The sequence below is a fragment of the Muntiacus reevesi genome, chromosome 22 (assembly GCF_963930625.1).
Source record: "Muntiacus reevesi chromosome 22, mMunRee1.1, whole genome shotgun sequence".
NCBI lineage: Eukaryota > Metazoa > Chordata > Mammalia > Artiodactyla > Cervidae > Muntiacus > Muntiacus reevesi.
The window spans coordinates 43,147,189-43,168,033 of NC_089270.1; the positions used below are offsets into that span (position 1 = coordinate 43,147,189).

At 37.8% G+C, this 20,845-nt stretch overlaps 1 protein-coding gene across 2 annotated transcripts in view; it reads right to left on the bottom strand.

Moving 5' to 3' along the window:
• The window catches only part of EXOC1 (exocyst complex component 1), a 53,214-nt gene extending 32,626 nt beyond the window's left edge, over positions 1-20,588 (bottom strand). For both annotated transcript variants that reach the window (XM_065914684.1, XM_065914683.1), the window contains exons 1-8: positions 20,425-20,588; positions 15,772-15,905; positions 12,192-12,322; positions 8,255-8,414; positions 3,425-3,612; positions 1,396-1,623; positions 1,053-1,185; positions 363-472 (exon numbers count right to left, since the gene is read on the bottom strand). In XM_065914684.1, the coding sequence (XP_065770756.1) occupies positions 363-472; positions 1,053-1,185; positions 1,396-1,623; positions 3,425-3,612; positions 8,255-8,414; positions 12,192-12,322; positions 15,772-15,895 (1,074 nt within the window). In that variant the 5' untranslated portion in view covers positions 15,896-15,905; positions 20,425-20,588. The remainder of the gene's footprint in view (positions 1-362; positions 473-1,052; positions 1,186-1,395; positions 1,624-3,424; positions 3,613-8,254; positions 8,415-12,191; positions 12,323-15,771; positions 15,906-20,424) is intronic.
• Positions 20,589-20,845: the final 257 nt, after the last annotated feature.

Consider the following 20,845-nt stretch of genomic DNA (forward strand, 5'->3'; position numbering starts at 1 on the left):
AACATGGTATCAAGTCCCTGTTCTCACTTGAAAATATTGAAAAATAAAACAGGCCAAACATTAAACACGTAACAAGTTTGGACTTATTTTTAAAAACAAGATTGTCTAAACGGGGTATATGTAACATGCAAGCATAATTATTTAAAACTTAGGGAATTTTGGCTAAAAGGAACTGTCTTCATAGGAGACCACTGAGGCCCCCAAAACATCTACGAGCAAATACACACATATCTAAAAATATTAAAATCAAATAAATATATAAAGGAACATATTGTGCTCCCGATTAAATACATTAAAATTTTTTTCTGTGACAATTTCATTTCAAGCTACAGGAACATGACACTATTATAACATAAAATTACCTGTTGAACAAAAACATTGTTGAGGTGACTGGCCAGTCTCCGGGCAAAATTCTCTCGCAAATCACTGAAACGCTGCTGCTGCTGTTCCACTGCCAGAAGCATGTCATGGCCTGAAATTGTGACAGCTTATTCAATGGGTTAGAGCTCCCAGATGTCTAACGAGTGCATTTATAACAGAAGCCGTATTTCAGTTCTGAAGAACTCAACCTTTTACTGGTTTATGCGTGTGTTTATAAAAGAAAGGTAAGGGGGAAAAACAGTATAACTCAGCGATCCTCATGCTGCGGTCTTGCCTCAGCCTCACCTGGGAACGGTCAGAAACATGGATTCTAAGGCCTCAGAGCAGACCTACTGCTTCTGCGGTGGCCCCTAGCCGTGATCCCGATGCAAGCTCAAGTTTAGGAACCGCTGGTCTAGCAAAGCCTTACGGCATCTACTTTGTGCTAGGTCCTGTGAACAGCGCTGAAGAAAAATGCTGGTGTTAACGTAGAGTCACTGATGGTCAATCAGAAGGTACTGAAATGAAGAAGTTCTTCGTGCCAGTATAAATTATGTTTGAGAGTAAGTGAAACTTGTTTCAATAGCTAATAATCTAACCCCAAACCACCTGCCTCATGGACTTCTTGTCAAAAGCTTTACACTAAGTCAGAAGCTTAGTCCCAGGTTCTTGGGCAGATTTTATGGTCATACCTGGTCGAAGAGCTACATTCATGCACTGCAGCAGGGCATCTGCAGCATTGGTGCAGGCCTCAATGCCCCTGGAAGAAGAAAGATCTCCTTCCTGAAGTGCCTTTATATGACCTTTGGCCAGGTCCATGTGGTTCTGGAATGTAAATAAACACACCATTTGTCTGTGCACTCTTAGGAAGTTTACAGGTAAGATGCTATGCAATCCTATTACTATGTGTTTGAAACTTCAGTATTTTTAAATCTTGCTCTCCTAAGGAAATTAGAAAATATTTGCAAATGGGCTTTAGAGATCATTAGTTTTTTTTTTTTTTTTTAATTGTTAGTAGTTTATAACCATGCTTACCACAAGGAACTCTATCTCAGACAGGAGTTTTACGTTATTAGTGTTACTGAGATGAATGAGGTGGTTGCTTTCGGAGATCTGATCCATCTGTTCTTTTACACTTTGGAGCATTTCCTCATAACTGCTCAGTTTCAATTCAATCTGATCCACCTCCTTGAGAGCCTCATCCAGTAACTTCATTAGGATGTTGACTTGCTTTTCAGAGGCCATGATAGATTGGATGTTGGCCTACACAGTTAAAAAGAGAAGTAATACTTCATATTCTTCAAATGAAATATCCATAAATCTCTTTGACAGCAAAGTGACTCAGCAGCAGCGGCAACAAAGGCTGACATACACATCCACACGTCTACTTTAATTGGCTGCTTTGTGTTTACACTCCACTTTTTCACATAGTATTTCAGGGAAGCACACGTCCCCTTACATGGAGGTTAGGGACCAGATCTCAATACCGCATATTTAGGGCATGCGCCATGATGTATCATCAGCAATGGTGGACTCTCATTAGTGGCGTTAGGTTATACCATCTCTGACACTGCTTCCAGCTCTATCAACTATAGACATTTTCTATAATCTGCAACATTTATGTAAAACCCTAAACAAAAGCATAATAATCACCTATGCTAATACCTTAGTTAAGAGGGTAGCAGTAGCATGCCAGTCTTTAACAGATACATGGAACTAATTTATAACTGTAGCATGATTTGTACTAATAGGATGTGGAAGAGCCTATTGCCATAAGATAGCTCCTTCTACAATATTCTTTCTTTTCTCTTTCATTTGCAACTACTTTTTTTTCCCAGACAAAGTAGCAACAAACCACAGACCCCTTATTAATATTTTCTAAAGACTCTATTGATTCTGAATTCCCTGAAATATGGAAGCTTTCAAATCCAAAATTAAACTGCAAAGTAATATGATGACTTGGAACACAGATGCAACATTAACTAGAAAATACAAACCACAAAGCCACATTAAGAAGGCAGATAACATGATATGAGGAAAAAATTTGGAAAAAGAACTAAAATAATATCATTGTATGGGTGATGCTAAAATTTCACATGTTATTTTATATACTATTCATAATAACTCCCTTGTAGGTGCAGCCCAACTGTAAAGCAGCAGAGCTCTGACCCACTGAATCTTAAGCAGCAGAGCTGTGACTTGAACTGATCCAGGACAATTTTCACTTCAACATCTTGACGTCTCTTCTAGGCTTTACTTCCAGAGAGTTTTACAAACTTGTAAGCTTGGGCTATTGGTGTCATCTCTGGTCCTCAGTCCAACCTTACTACTTCTGTACCTTTCACGTATAAAATGCCAACACTCTTTTAAGTCTTAAAAACATTCCTTATTCTCAGAGTTTTTCTTAAATTCATACTTTGCCTAACAAAACGACACCCCCCTCACAAAACACTCTCATTTTAGATTTTTCTCATAAGACAGGTGCTACTTGTAGCTTTTTACTTCCTAAAGATGTACATGTAGGTACAAGCTCATATATGTGCATACAAATAAACAGCATCTATTCCACAGCAGTTCAGAGGAGTCGTCAAACATCCTTTTGCCCTGGCTCTCCTGTTTTCACTACACTATTTTGCTCTCTTTGGGTAAAGGATTCACTTCTTTCAGCTCACTCTCTCTCCTTCTAACTTGTACCTATTTTTCTCCCCCCAAACCACAAAAATGTTATTCTCTTGCCCTGAACTATTCTGAAGTGTTTCAGAGGCTGGGGGAATCAACCCAGGGTAGTTTGAGGTTGGCTACTTTCTACTTCCATCACTTCATATCAAGAACCTCCCCAAATCCAGAACCTCAGCCAACTGCCTTCACTGGCCTAATAGGAATGGTTCTGTCTCTGGACCAAGAACAGTGAAAGACAGACGGAGGCAGCTGGTAATGCACTTCTAGGGAAAGACAGCAATGATCCCACCGTCTAGGCTCAAAGGCAGCGGCAGCAGAATATGAACATCACCAGTCTCCTCAGCTTACCACACATCACTAGTCACACGTTACAAGAAAGGCTTACCCCATCTAACACCTGCAGCTCTCTGGACAACCTTTCTGCAAATGCCTCGGCATTGGAAATTGCATATTCACAGCCTTCCATCATTATCTCAATATCCTGCTCTTCTCTTGCATTTAACTCTTGGTATTCATCCACTGCCTCTTCGTCACCTCCTGTCACACTCTGATTTTCTCCACTTGGAACAGATTCTTAAAAGAGGGTAAAAATTAAAAATAAAGTAGTAAAAAACTAGGAAGGACAACAGCATTGTACTTATAGGTAAGGTCAGTTATAAGCACAGGTCACATTTAGTGGCTGAAAAATAGGAAAAAAATGATTCAAAATATATGAAAAAAAAACTTATTTTTATGAAGAACCGCATATGTTAACATAATGTCTATTATAACAAAAGCATGCAGTCTAATTTATTGACTTGGGTTAAAATAGGCCTTAGTCACACTTTCCCAAAACATAATTAAACTATAAAACAAATATAAAACCGGAAACGAAACACGTGTACAAGCCTAACCTTTTTTTTTTTCCCTACCTGAGATAACTGTTGCTCTAATACAATATGCTTATGAATTCAGGACACATGAGAAACAATTTGCTTTCCTTTTTTTTCCAGGTAACACCTTCTTCTGTTATTTTTGTTCTTTTTGTCTTTGTTATGTTTTGTGTTTTCCTCCAAATAACTTTCAATTGAAATTTTAAAAATGCATCTGCAATTCATAATTTATTTTGGGCAATGAAAATATTAACTGAACTTTCCATTTCTCTCTGTAAAAACTTTTCACATGTGTTTATAAAATTTCTAAGGATCAGCTAATAGAAACTTTCTCAATATCTGTATAGTAAGAACAACATCATGGCTGTGTAAAACTACAAAAATTTCAGCTGTCTTCCTGCTTCAAAACAGAAGACCAGGAGGTCAGAACTGAAATGCTTTCTAGATAAATGTTTCAGTTCACTTTCTGGAAAGAACAGACTCAGCATATGGGATTTTACATTAATCTTGAGATCGAGAGATAAAATGAAAAAAATAATTTTACCCTTAAATAAACCTCGAAACAAAGTTACTGATTTTCAACAATTCACAGGACACGATTTAAAACACAAATTCCAAGTGTTTTAGATATTCCTTATTTTGCATGAAAATGAGAATCTACATTCAGCATAACTTGACGTATGTTAACTTGTCCTTGAACAAAACACACCTAATTCAAAGTAACAAATGATTTACTCTTAAGAATGCTAATTAGGCAGGTTTAGATAACACGCCAGAAAAACAGGAGGGGCTAAAACTTTCGGCACAGGCAATTACAGACTGCAGTACACAAACGCAAGCCCCTTAGAGCGGCGTCTCCCAGCTCCCAGCCCTTTCCAAGTCACTCTGGAAATGTTCAAGTGTTTTGTGTGCAGCTTTTAGCCACTAGGGGGCAGGGGACGCCCAGATCATTCTGCACAGCTCCTCACACAAGTAAAACATTTAAAATAAACAAATATTTTAAATGATCATAATTGTTTCAGAAGTATTTTCTCTTCCATAAAACAGTTCTTTGGAAGTCAATAATGAATACTATCATTAATTTTTATTAGCATATGGATTTTGTTGTAATGCATTTTTCCCTGCACACAATTTCATAAAATATGCAACCAACAGTAAAGAACAATTGCAAGTAATAAAAATATATGGAATAGAATAAGAAGAAAAGGTGTTACGCACCTTCTGTAACTTTAGGCAGTTCTGGAGAGTAAAAAGGTATGAAAAAAGCAGAGGAAAGTAAGCAAAGAATATTAGCTGGGTAGAAATGTACACAGGTTTAAATATTAAAAATACTACCCACATCTCATTTGAACTTCATGCTAAATTAAAGCTTAAAAGACAATGTCAAATACAACTACCAATTGGAAATATTCATAAGAAGCTAAATTTCCAGAGTTCATTTTTCTTATTAATTTTCTGACAGTGACTAAAAATACATTTATCTTTCTATTTTCTCTTAGTAACATACAGTACTGCCGAGACCGTGGAGGAGAAAACTGGAAAACAGATTACTTCCTGGGGATTATTTTTAGGTCAGTTGTGACTCATGCATTTAGTCTAGTTATTTTCACTCAAGACCCAAAACCTTTACCCAGACATTCCCTCACAAAGGATTAGTCATAAAACTTTGTTAGAAAGGACAAGATGGAAGCAGTTTAAAAAAACACACAAGATATCAGTTCAAGCTGGCTTTTAAGAATTCAAGTCAAAGATATAAAAAAATCTGGCTGTAAGAATGAAAAAGAAAAGGCCAAACAAAATCTTCTAACTTAACCTGTTAACAAAGCCCTGTTTTAAAAATATTATTCTACCAAGAAGCCCCAGTTACTAGCATGAACATTCAGTTGTCACCAATGAAAACTACTAAAGCTGTTACTGCAATGAACAGTCTTACTTGAATGATTATTTAGCTCTTAAAAGGAAATGGTGATAATTTCTCATTTGTTTTCTAACATAACCCAAAGTTAAGACACTTAAAAAAAAAAAAATTAGTGGCCATTATTTTAAAATCCAGTAAAACATTAAACTAGTTTATAGTCATTAATAAAACTACTATATAAACTCCATTAAATCAAAGCAGTAGCTACTGATATATAGAAAGTGATTTTCAAAATGAGATACTTAAGGATCTTAGTATTCTTAAAATTGATCTCAATTAGGTTAATGTTTATAAAAATGTCTACACCTTTGCTTAAGGCTCTGAAAAATTAAATGTCTTTTCTTTTTTTAAAGTTGGTCACCTTATTCTCAAAATACAGCAATACTCTTTTTATTGATTTTGGTGCTATTCCTCAATGAGGTAAATACAGGTAGGGTATGTATTTTCCCATATTGTTAACTGAACAAAATATACTGGTTTAAAATACATTTTAGGCAATAAGTAACAACTTGAAATATATAATATTTGAAAATGGAACAGAAAGCTTATGGATCATTCACTGATCAGAATGTTCAATCCTGAAATGCTGAAAAAGAAAAAAAAATTAAACAGCTCAGCTGGTAAAGAATCTGCCTGCATTGCCAGAGATCCCGGTTTGATTCCTGAGTCAGCAAGATCTGCTGGAGAAGGGACAGGCTACCCACTTCAGTATTCTTGGGCTTCCTTGGTGGCTCAGCTAGTAAAGAATCTGCCTGCAATATGGGAGACCTGGGTTTGATCCCTGCGTTGGGAAGATCCCCTGGAGAAGGGAATGGCTACCCACTCCAGTATTCTGGTCTGGAGAATTCCATGGACTGTATGGTCCATGCCGTTGCAAAGAGCTGGACACGACTGAATGACTTTCACTTTCACTCAGAGCACATTAAGCTATTATTCAAGGCATGGAAAATCACCACAAATTCCTTAAAGGTCACCAGAGGCTAACGCTGGCAAGATGGCAGCCCCGAGATCTCGGACAAGAGGCCAGCCCCAACGCAGGGAGGAGTGCAGGGCCCCCGCCGGTTCCAAGCCTCAAGCCCGAAAGCTGTAACGGGCACACTAATTAACAAGTGATGGACAAGAATGCTACATTTAAGGAGAGAAAGACAGGCGGCCGAGCAGCAAAGGAATTAAGTAAAACAAAATGGAGAAAGGACAGAGGCCAGCAGCTAAGCCAAACAACAGTCTGAAGCACCTGAAGTTGACATTTTTAGAGGTCAGAATGGTTGAATATTGGCAATTTCAGATGTTTCAACTTGACAGAACAGAAGCCTCTATTTTTAAGTACTAATATACAACTTAGGACAAATCTTTGTAACATATAACTTAGGACAAATCTACTTATTTTCTTCCCCTTAGTAAAGAGGGGCTACAACTCTGTTCACCTGCTGTTACTTCCATTACTTTCCTTGAGATCAGGAATACAACAAATTGTATCTGCAAGGCACACAGAACCATCTTCTCACAACATGTGTGCCCTTATAAAAGAAATTTTAAAGATACAGAAAAAAAACCTCATTGTACATTTTCAATAACAGTAGAGTTTTTGTCTTATAACACACAATAATCCCTAGTGATATTCCTGAAGATGTATGATCTAAAATACCTTAATTTTCTTCATGTCTAAGGACTTTACCCTATATAAAAGAATAATAATCACTAATATACAATTGAGTACTTACACAGCTTTGGCACTGTTCTCATCATGTTCATATATTAAGTAATTTAATCCTAATACTCTTATGGAGTTGATACTATTATCTCTGTTTCTGAGATAAGAGAAATTGAAACAAAGAGTAAACCAAGGTCACAAAACTACAGTAAGGGACAAAATCAAGATTTGAATCCAGGCAGTCTGACTCCAGACTTGTATTCTTAAATACTATACCTATACACTACACAAAAATACAGCTATAAAGATATTCATCTCAGAGTTGTTTAAAATAAGCAAAGATTGTAAAATTTTAAAAAAGTGACTAGTTAAAAAATATCCAATACATTGTATATCCAATACAATGGAATACTATGGTGCCATTAAAAATACTGTTCAGTAAATGTTTAATAACATGGAAAATGTTCATGACACATTATATGAAAAAGAATGGGAGGTAACAATGTAAATTTATTTAAAAACAAGTATTTAAATATGCATAGAAAAAAAGACCAGAAGAACATTTAACAAAATGTTAACCGTAGTTGTATTTCAGGATTAAGTTTATTAAGTGACTGAATCAATTTTCTATAACAAATAAGCATCACTTCTGCATAAGGAAAATTATTTTTTAAAAAAGATATTTCAGAGTTTTAATTACTTTGAAGAATGCCAAATTATATATTCACTTACAGATATACTTTATTTTACATATACATTTTTATTTAACTTTACCTTCCAGAAGCTGTGAGCTAACATTGACAAAATCAATTTTCTTCCGAAGATATCGCTGATTCAATTTCCAAATGCATGAAATAAATGCATTCTTTTCAGCAGTGCTGCTGGCAACCCATTTATATATTTTTTCAAAATGTAAATCAAATTCAGGATTTTCCTGCAATAAAAATACACAATAGATACCTATAATTCAATAAAACAAAAAGAAGCTGAAGCTGTTGTTGGAAACAAAAATCACCATTAAAAATCAACTAAGTAACTTGTAGAAAATGGTTCAGAAAATTCAACTTATAGCAAAAATTTATTTGCCTCCCAAAAGAAGCTGAATTAAAAACAACATAGTTGGCAGTTTCCCTTCTGTATCCCTTAGGTCTACACGTGAAAGCACAGGATGCCTCCTGAACGGCGTGTGTCTCAGCTCCCTAATTTATAAGATGACAGTGGTGTTGAGCTTTGATTTTTCTTTTTAAATTGCCTTTTGGGGTTTCAGAGTTACACTTTTTCTTTAATAATGTGCTATTATTCATAACTGTGATTTGACACTAATTCCTTATAACATATGAGAAAAAATACAATCTATATCCGAGTGTGGTTTCCAAGAACACATGAGGTGGAAAGCAGGGACTGCTCCTATTTTCAATTCTGAAAACACAGAATAATTAAGAGTGTTTCAAAAGTAAAAAGTACTGGTGGCCTTATTTTAATGAAAAAGAAGTCCAATTGATGTGAGAGAACTGCAGAAGAATTATTACAGAAATAATTTCATGCCTTGATATTTTCCCTTGAATGCAGAACTACTTGATTACTATATAAAAAATGAAAACACATAGATGTATATTTTTCTTCACATCTAAGGAGTTAAAAAATAGTCTCAAATGTTTTTAATGTTCTGCAGAAGGCTAATCATACATTCCATTAGTTTAAAGTGTTGTTCAGGGGGGTAAAATATAAATAAAAACCACAAACATGGAAGAAAAGTGATACCAGACTTTTACTATGAAGATCTGAGATAATTTAATGATTAAGACTTGACATATTACAGTAGGATGGTTGTATTAATTAATTTATAGCTCAATAAGCAGAACTAAAATGACGAGAGATTAAAAACTTTCATTTACAATGAAAAAGTAATTGTAATAAATTGTTGCAGTCACTATGAAAAACAGTATGGAGGTTCCTCAAAAGACTAAAAACAGAGTTGCCATATGATCTAGCAATCCCATTCCTGGGCATGTATAGGACAAAACTATAATCTGAAAAGATACATGCATCCCAAAGTTCTCTGCAGCACTACCTACAATAGTCAAGACACAGAGACAACCTAAATGTCCACCAACAAATGAGTGGATAAAGATGATATGGTACATATATACACTGAAATACTACTCAGCCACAGCAAAGAATGAGACAATGCCATTTACAACAAATGGATGCAACTAGAGATGGTCATACTAAGTGAAGAAAGTCAGAGAAGGACAAATACAATGTGTCACTTATATATGGAATACAAAACATGACACAAATGAACTTATCTGCAAAAGAGAAAGAGACTCACAGACACAGAACAAACTTGGGGTTGCCAAGGGGGAGGAAAAGTGGGGGAGGGACATGTTGGGAGTCTGGGATTAGCAGATGCAAACTATATATATATATATAGAGAGAGAGAGAGAGAATGAATAAACAAGGTCCAACTGTATAGCACAGGGAACTATATTCAATATCCTGTGATAAACTATAATGGAAAAGAATATGAGAAAGAATGTATGTACATGTCTAACTGAATCCCTTTGCTGTAGAGCAGAAATTAACACAATATTGTAAATCAACCGTGCTTCAGTAAAATACACTTTAAAAAAAAGGTAATTGCATTAGTATCTATAAAGAAATCTAACAGTCTTGGCAACCAACACGAAACTTGATGGGAAATGATCTCTTCCCTGGGAATATTTCCCATAATGCCATAAAAGAAGCTGAGTGCTCCAGCAGCAACACTCACACAGATCAATGTGTGATGCTAAATGGCTGTTAGGCTGTGTATAAAACTTTTATGTTTTATATCCATATATAGCATACACATACGAAGGTGCTTGCATAAAATGAAAAAAAAAATCCATTAAGCAAGTCAGCAATGAGGTGTCAGCTGAGGAACGTATTCAAATAAGCATTCAGCAATGTTAGTGAATTACACAAGTCAATGGGCTTATGAAATGTAAAACTATTGAAGAGAAGAAAGCTTTTATTTATTTTATTTTATTTTATTTTATTAGTTGGAGGCCAATTACTTCACAGAGAAGAAAGCTTTTTAATAAAGGTGAGTTTCTAAAAAGCCCTTAAAGTATTTTGTCTTAAACAGAAAATCTTTCCTCTTGATGCTTCCCATAACAGAAATTATTATATAATGCAAAGTGTTGTTAAAAATCTCATTTGCATGTTCTTTCCAAATACATACACATGCACCCACACTCAAAGCACCTGTCAGACACCGTTTTCCACATTCCACATTTTTTTATTTTATTTTTTTTATTTTTTTATCACATTCCACATTTTTTAAAAAATTGGGTGCTTTGTAGGAATCAACAAAGGCCCAGTTTCCCTAAAATATTTAAAGAAAAGGCATTCTCTCCACTTTGAAAGAAATCACAACTCTACAGATATGCAGGACTCTCCTAAATTTGTTTTTGTTTCTTTAAAAAATTTCTGTTTGCACTGGACTCAACTGCTTGTCATTCTGTCCAGGCTTTTAGATCCTCAGAGGTCTGAATCAGGGTCAGCCTAAAACCAGACTTGTATTTTATCAGACTGCTCTACAAAGGTAGAGCTTTTCACTTCTCTGTGCCTTTGGAATCAATGTAAAGGCTTGAAGAGCTCACTCGAAGGGCACCTGCAGTTCCAGTACTGTAAGCCTTGCTTACAGCCCCATCCACAGTACGGAGGATATGCTGCAAAGCACCTCCGGAAGGGCCCGTGGCTGCAGTGGAAGATGAGGGCAGGCTTAGAGAGGCTGAGGAGGAGCAGGCACATGCTTTAACCTGAAGAGCTCTACTTGATTTCTTTTTTTTTAATTTAAGGGGTACAGCTGTGAAAAGCCTTGAACTGTCAGGAATAAAGGGGCTCCTTTATCATGATTATATTATTCAACCTTCTTGGAATTTGAGAGTGACTTCAGCGAAAGGTGTAATATCTTATTTCTTTAATATCTTACATTTTATTCTTTCTGGAGAAGGAAATGGCAGCCCACTTCAGTATTGTTGCCTGGAAAATCCTATGGACAGAGGAGCCTGGTGGGCTACAGTCCGTGGGGTCGCAGAAGAGTTGGGCATGACTTAGTGACTTAACAACAACAACTGCACTCTTTAAAGTCCTTAGAATAAGGGGTGTAACTCAGTGCCATCACGAGCCACAATGTTCAAACCACAGCTTCACAGGGCCAGCTCAGCTGCCTCAGCTGATGATTCTGCATTAACTTGTGAGGGCTACCTGAGGAAGATTCACTTTGATTATACTTCATGTGATTTTTTTTTTCTTTTTTTAGGTGATTTTGAAAAAGGTTTTACCAAAACAATGATTTTTTTAAAAACTCACACTACAAACCACCTTAAAATCCATACTAATTCATGGATTCTATACTAAGTATTCCTAATCTAAACAAAGAAATGTACAGTCAAGGTTATTTTGCTCTAATTATGTAGCTTATGAACAAACATAACTGCAGCTCAAAAAAACCCACAAACAATGAAATAAGCTTACATATTTACTTATTTTCAGTAGCCTGAGACTGAGAAGTGGGAGAATGGAAGGCTGGACCATACACTGTAGTCTAATTCAAGGTTAGGTGGTGAACCACTGGGTCACAAAATAAGTTTAGGTCATCTTAGAAGTCAATATACTGTGTTCTAAAATGAAAGACATGTCAGAGAAAAAAAGAAAAGCATACTTTAATAGCATCCTTGGCATCTACCACAGCCAGGTCTCGAAGGGCCCAAGCAATCTGCCTTTTGTAGAAATCTCCTTTATCAGATTTCTTGACTTTGACCACCTTCACCTGTACAGGGCGTTCAGTTGTCACTGTTGAATAAAACATACACTTTCATTAGAGACTTTGTTCACTTCCTCATTCTTCATTCATTCATTCATTGCAAACAGCTGTCAAATGCCTGGTGGTGTCTAGTCGCTAAGCGGTCTCTCACTCTCTGCGACCCTCATGGGCTGTAGCCTGCCAGGCTCCTCTGACCATGGGATGTCCTGGCAAGAATACTTGAGTAGGTTGCCATTTCTTTCTCCAGGGGATCTTCCTGATGCAGGGATTGAATCCGTGTCTCCTGCATTGGCAGGCAGATTCTTGACTGCCACCACATGGTACTAAAGCAGGAGTAGTATTTCATAACAAATGCTATGACTGAGGAATACACAGATTACTAAAAGAAGAATCTAAATCAGACTATAGGGTCAGAGGGAGATTCCTTAAGGAGTAAAACTCTTAAAAGTCAACAATAAGAAAAAATATTCTGATTAAAAAAAGGGCCAAAGACCTTGACAGACATCCAGCCAAAGAAAATATACAGATGGTACATAAACATATGAAAAGATGCTCCACATCATTTCTCATGGGGAAAATGAAAATTAAAACAATAGGGAGATACCACTACACACCTACTGTTGCTTAGTCACTAAGTCGTGTCTGACTCTATGTGACCCCACAGCCCGTGGCCCATCAGGCTCCTCTGTCCATGGGATTTCCCAGGCAAGAATACTGGAGTGGGAGGTCATTTCCTTCTTAGAATGGCCAAAATCCAGAGCACTGACAAGACCAAACACTTGTCAGGATGTACAGCAACATGTACTGTCACTCACTGATGGTGGGAACTGAAAATGGTATAGTCGCTTTGGAAGACAGATTGGCAATTTCCTAACAAAACTAAATATACTCATACCATACAGTCTAGCAATCATGTCCCATAGTATTTACCAAAAGAATCTGAAAACATGTCCACACAAAAACCTGCACACGGATGTTTATAGCTGCTTTACTCAAAACTGACAACTTGGAAGCAACCGAGATGTCCTTCAGTAGGTGAATGGATAAGTAAATTGTGGTATATCCGGACAATGGAATGTCATGTGGTGCTAAAAACGAGTAAGCTGTAAGCCATGAAAACCAGTGGCGGTAACTTAAATGCATATTACTAGATGAAAGAAACCAGTCTGAGAACGCTACATACTATTTGATTCCAATTACTATTTGGTCTTCTGGAAAAGGCCAAACTATAGGGACAGTAAAAAGATCAGTGGTCACCAGGAACTGGGGAAGAGATGAACATGCAGAGCAGAGACAATTTTTAGGGCAGTGACAATACTCTATGACATTATAATGACAGATATATGTCATTATCCATTTGTCCAAACCAACACCAAGACTGAACCCTAAGGTAAACTATGGACTTCGGGTGATTATAATTTGTTAATGTACGTTTATTCTTGGTAACAAATGTACCACTGTGGTGAGTGGTAGACAAAAGCTATGCATGTAAGGGTAAAGGTATAAATGGGAATTTTTTGTACCTTTCTCTCAATATTCTTGTAAACCTAAAACTGCTCTAAAAAAATAATAAAGTCTTAAAATGTATTAATGCTAACAGGAATTATCATTTATGATAGTATAAAAAATCTAGGAATAAATAAATACCTAGGAGTAAATACAACACATGTGCAAAAGCCTTTAAAATTATAAAACTTACTGAAAGTCTTTTAAACTATAATCCTTGTTGAAAGGCATTAAAGAAGACCAAGAGAACCACACCATATGCATGAACAAGAAGATTTTATATAAAAATGGATGTTCTCTCCAAAGTGAACTATAGATTCCAAAACAATTCCAATAAAAATCCTAACAAAATTTGGAACATGACAGGTTGATTATAAAATTTAGATAAAACAACAAAATACCCACAAGACAACATAAAACCCAAATATGAGAAAGGGCCCAGAAAAAAACAAACACTCATCACTACAAACATGGACACAGGTAAATCAAAGACTGAAATATGAAAGGTAAAATTATAAAACTTGTAGACGGTAATACAGGAGAATCCTTTTAAGAGCTTCCCTGGTGGCTTAGACGGTAAAGAATCCGCCTGCAATGCAGGTGACCTGGGTTTCATCCTTCGGTAGAGAAGATCCCCTGGAGAAGAGAGGGGCAACCCATTCCAGTATTCTCGCCTGGAGAATCCCATGGACAGAGGAGCCTAGTGAGTTACAATGCACGGGGTCACAAACAGTCAGACACGACCGAGCGACTCACACACGACATGACACATGACAGGGGAGGGAAGGACATCTTAAACAAGAGACAAAAAGGCCGTAAGTGGTCAGATAAACGATCAGACTGACTAATCTGATTTCATTAAAATTATAAATGTCATCAAAAGGCATCTTAAAACGTGAAACCACAAGCCACAAACCAGGATGCATATAACCAACAAATTAGCACCCACATTATATAAAGACCTCAAAGAATCAACCAACCGAAAAGGACAACCAACACAGTAGAAAAATGAACAGAAGGCTTAAACAGGCAAATTTAGGAAATAAATGACTGACAAATTCATGAACAGAGACGTAATCTCATTTTTATTTAGGGAAATACAGTTTAAAACCACAATGAGATTCTATTTCACACTCGCCAGATTGGAAACAATTGACAGTCTGTTAAAACCCAGTGTCAAAACCAAGTTTAGACTAAGATGTGGAGAACCCGAAATACACACTGCCTGTGGAAGTACAATCAGTACAACTACTTTTGAAAATTATTTGTTATAGTGTTGAACATTCACATGCCCGTGACCCAGCAATCTCATACTTAGCTATCTACCCCAGAAAATTCTTGCCTATACACTGGCAGACAAGGACAAACATGTTTTGTTGCCTGAATAGCAAAACCTGGAGACAAATCTCCTGGTCATCACTTGTAGGATGGGTAGCTGTACTCTCAGAATAGAACACTACATAGCAATGGAAATAAAAGACTTATAGCCATGGGAGAAAAACAGAGGTAACACTCACTAACATGAACCTACTGATGAGTGGAAGTCACAAATGAACACATGTGTTACAATTCAACTTATGCTCAGTTTAAAGCAAATCTGACAATATATTATTTGAGATTACAAACATATATGGCAAAATGATAAAGAAAAGCAAGGAAATAGTAAATCAAAACTCAAAATACTCGTTACCTCTTAATGAGGGAGGGAAGGGAATGGGGGCAGGGTACACAAGCGACTTCAAAGGTAACGGTAATATTCCTTTTATTCTGGGTGATGGCTACACAAGTGTTCACACCTTTATAAGTTATGGAAGTGCTTTTGTATCTTTTTAAGATTTAATTAAAGACAACTGAAAAAAATGAATTTGCTGGCCCAATAGTTTTTCCAATCATAGAGACAATGAGAATATTTTATAAACAACCAGAAATGTCTCCAAGGAATAAAAGAAATCTTTCCTTATTAAATACTCACCCGTGGCACAAAGAAAACAGTTCTTTTTCTTTTTTCCTGCCTTGCAGACATTGACAATACTCAGCAGGCGTTCGTCATTTGGAGTAAAAATGTCTCTTTGTAGTGCATGCTTGATTGCTGTCATCTTTACTCAGCTGAAAAATTCAAAGTATAGATATTACACTCGTCAAAATCATTCTTTTTATATTGTTCCATTTAGGATTAGGAAAAGACCTTATTTATGGTTAATAAGCATGGGGGAGTAATTTCATACATTTGTACACTAACATCATAAAGATAAGACACTGTGTGCTTGGAAAAAAAATTAGAGAACCGGTATTATCAAACTCTAAGATCTTTGGAAGTGCTCACCAAATATTAAATATTTTTTTAAAAGATTTAAGGAAAATTAAAAGGCCCATTCCCAATATTTAAATATAAATTTCCTATATAAATAACTTTTACAACTCAACAACAAAAAAACAAATAACCCAATTAAAAACTGAGCAAAGGATTTGGGATACATCTCTCCAAGAAGACATATGAATGGTTAAAAATGACATGGAAAGATGCTCAACATCATTAGCCATTAGGGAATCATAAATTAAAACAATGAGATACCTACCAATTTACACCTGCTAGGATGGCTAAAATTAGAAAGACAAGTGTTGGTAAGGGAACTCTCATATACTCCTGGTGACTGTAAAATACTGCGGCTGCTCTGGAAAATAATTTGGTGGTTCCTCAAATAGTTAAATGTGAATTTACCACATGACCCAGCAATTCCACTCCTAGGTCTATACTCAAGAGAACTGAAAATGTCTGTCCACACAAAAACATGCCCATAAACATCCACTGCAGCATTATTCACAATAGCCAAAAGTGGAAACATCTCAAATGTCCTGGGGAACAACAAAATGAAATATATCCACACAGTGGCATATTATTTGGCCATAAAAAGGAGCAAAGTACTGATACATACTACTGATACACAGATGAATCCTAAAGACATTATGTTAAGTGAAAGAAATCAGTTGCAAAGGGCCACATATTTCATGATTCCATTTATATGAAATGTCCAGAGTAGACAAATCCACACAGACAGACTGATTTCTGGTTGCCAGGGGTGGGGGTCAAGCAGGCATAAGGAGTGACTGCTAATGTGTAAGGGGCTTCTTTTGGGGATAATGAATATGTCCTTCAATTAGTATTGATGGATGTATAAAACTGTGAATATACTGAAAACCACTGAATTATATACTCAAAAAGGGTGAATTTTATGGTATATTAATTATATCTTTAAAAAGTTGTTGTTAGAAAACAGTTTTCCACTCGTCTTCCTTTTCTCATCTAATTCAGTGTCTTTTTTCAAATATCAACTTAAATATTTTCTATTTTATTTGTTAAATGTACTAAATACATATTTGTGTGTGTGTTTGTGTATTACTATTTCCAATGCAGGTGTATAGTATTTAATACATGTGAGCTGGCTTAGGAAATTAGCTTCTACTTCTAACACTGCTTCTGTGGGAAAATGAAGGAATTATGAGTTTTAAATAAGTGACTTTAAATGTATTTTTATAATACAATGACTCTTTTGAAAACTTCTCTATTTTACTCAATCTATAACATTTCTATCTCTGCTCCAACTCAAAAAAATTGCTTTTCTCAGAAAAACCACATCTTCCCACTTCCATCCCTATTCCCCCTCATCTCAGCCTCCAGTCTTCTGATCTCCCCTTCCATCCTGTTCTCTTAGACCATCTGGCCTCTCCAAGCTTAATTTCCTTTCCAGTCTAGCCTGGAGGCAGTGTTTATTTCCATACACCCACACCATTCCTTTCAATGATCTTGCTCCATTTGTAGGCCAGTTCACCCTGCTCATCAATCTCCATAAACTGTCTTTTTTCTCTTCTTCTCCTGGGCTACCATCTAGCACTTAAGAAGGTCTCATACCCATGCCCACTGTACTCATTACAACTTTTAAATCCAATCAATGCTAAACTTTCAGTGCCGCTCAGCAATTCCTAACACTTCCTTTGATGATCCCTCCTCCTACTCCATCGGTGTTGCAAATCCTTCTTTTTCTCCTTCAACCCCCAACTCTGTCAATCTACTCCCTCTCTGCAGATGACTTCACCATCTACCCAGGAGAGAATATAAAACCATGAAGAGCAAGTTTCCCCAACTGCTTTCTTCTCCATCTTTCTACATTCCATTTTAACCTCCATGGCACCCATTATAAAATGTCTACGTTACTATCTCTTCACATGTTCTAGATCCTACACATATGCTAAAAGCTCAACTCTATCCTTTGCCGAAGCCACCCTGAATACTGGTCAGTTTGCTTTTCTATCTCCAGGCTCTTGTTCATGAAATTTCTTTTTTCTCAAATTCTTTTCTCCCTGGGAAATTCCAATTCATCCTGCTAAAATATGACCTCTTTTGTGAAACAGTCACACACGCAAAAAAAAAAAAAAAAAATCCCTTTCCTACTTCTCTAACATTTCCCCTCTACTCTGCTAGCACAGCACTTACAAACCATATTGTCTAGTTAGTTGTATTCTTTTCCCCATTAAGAACATTTCCTCGCAGGCAAGGCCTGTGTCTTATTCATCCTTATATTCCTAGAACTTGGCAAAGACATAGCAGACAGTTAATAAATTCACCAAAATAAAGGTACCAAATAACCTGACAGCTAAAGCATTTTGCTAATTTTCCTTCATCTACACATAATTTACCCACTCCAGTACTCTTGCCTGGAAAATCCCATGGATGGAGGAGCCCCGGTAGGCTATAGTCCATGGGTTCCCAAGAGTCGGACACGACTGAGCGACTTCACTTCACTTTACTTCACACATTAATTTATCTTTTCTGGTCCTACTGCCAACGTACAATCCAGGTTCACACCAACTACATCTATTTAACACCACAGCATCTGGTTTCCTCTTTGTAAGCTTCCATAACCCCAAAACCCTCGGCAAATAATATTAAAACATACCTTTCATCATAATATGCCCTTGCTCAACACTTTCCTAATGCTCCCAAAGACAAAACTTTCACTCCAAGCCTGCTGATCATTCCAGCCTTTAAATCTTTGCTTAGGAGATTTTCTATGCAGAGGGTATCATCTACCCAAATCCTAACTACATTCCATAATTTACATGAACTTGATTCAACACAGACAATCCTAAAGGAAATCAGTCCTGAATGTTCAGTGGAAGGGCTGATGCTAAGCTGAAACTCCAATACTTTGGCCATCCGATGCAAAGAACTCCTTGAGAAAGACCCTAATGCTGGGAAAAGTTGAAGGGAGAAGAGTATGACAGAGGATGAGATGGTTGGATGGCATCACTGACTTGATGGAGATAAGTCTGAGCAAGCTCTGGGAGTTGGTGATGGACAGCGAATCCTGGCATGCTGCAGTCCATGGCGGTCACAGAGCTGAACAGGACTGAGCGAATAAACTGAACTGATTCAATACAGACCTTAATCCAAATTGATCTCTCAACTGCTATACCACTTACTGCATTTGTTAAACACCCAGCACTTACTGTCCAACTGGTTCATAAAGTCACAAGTTCCTGGATCTCAAGAACCCTCTTCAAGGGGCGGGGGGATGGCTGGGGGAGGAGGTGTTTTAGCAGTTTCATGTTCCTTCTTAGTAGGTACTAAACAAATACCTCTTGAGGAAATCTCAGCTGAATTATAAAAACTGGTTAAATGAATGAGTGACTATTAGTGATCAGCATCTATCACCCAGCCCCTCTTTGGTAAAAAGCAAGGACTGACAGTATGGTAAATCGTAAAAACAACAGAGGAACTAGGCACAGTTGATAAAGGAGCTAGGCAGAATGAAAAGCACTAGACGTTCAGCAAACACTGATGCCTACTAAGTGTCAGGCAAAATTCTAGGTTACCATGGTGAATATGACAGACATATCCACGAAGACAGGAAGATTCTTGCCTTCCACGGCATCTACCTTATAAAGACGGCGTGAGTAACTCTCCAGTGTTTATAGTACTTTTTCTGTTAAGTCAGTGAATAAATCATTAGACGTTCTTTAGAATTATTTACCAGGTAGGGAGTCAGCCACAATACTCTATGTCGGTTCTTGTTTCCTTAAATGCAGCCGGATCACTATAGGATGTGACAACTTGCAACTAGCAGTGTCACGTGAGTGAGTGTGTGTGGCAGTACCCTGTCTGCTATCCAGACACTTTAGTACATGGAGTCCTGAAGAGAACACGCCACTGCATGGCAACAGGGAAAGGCACTTAGGAGACTTAGAAGAAAATGAGGATTTGGACAAAGAAGGGGAGGGTACTGCCACGCCCTCCTCTCCTGGTCCAAGCCAAAGAACAAACTGTTCAAGACCGTTTCTTACGATGAAATCTGATTTTCATGGGCGGAACCGGAAAAGGATGTCAGGGCTGCCCTCCCAGCCCCCCAGGATAACAAGGGGTAACGGGATCCTCCCACCGGCCTCTCCGCCTTAGCCAGAAAGGCTGGGAAGAGAAGGGGGCCTTGACGGCGGAAGAAGCAGTACCCAGCCCCCGGCGCTGAGCCAGCAGCGGGACTGAGGAGCCGCCTCAGACCTGGGCGTCCACCCCTCCTCCGTTCATTTGTCCGCCGCCGCCAGGAACGCCCGGCAGCCGCGGCCGAAGGCTTACCGCAAGGCCGGACCGAGCCCGGCTGTGCCGAGGCGGGTCCTCCAAGACGGAAACCGGACAGGACTGTGGCGGCCACCGTTACTAGGGTGAACCCCTCAGTTAAGCAGTGAACTGGAAGCAGCCGTCCGGCCACCACTTCCCATATCCGGGGACGTGACACACCTCCCCGCCGGAAGTCGGTTGTGTTGAGACGGAAGCAGTCGCGGCTGTGGCCTTTGGCGAGGGGGTGGGGTCAGGTCTCCCCGGAGGGGCGTGTCTACGACAGGCCGGGGCGGGCCTTGTCGCTGGAGAATGACTCCCGACCTGGGGGATTTGGAGTGCGTATTCCTTTCTCTAGAAGACTTATTTATTCAGCCATTTTCAACAGTTCACTTAAGAAGAGATCTGATCAAATGTTTTCTTTTTTGCACGCGTAAAGTTC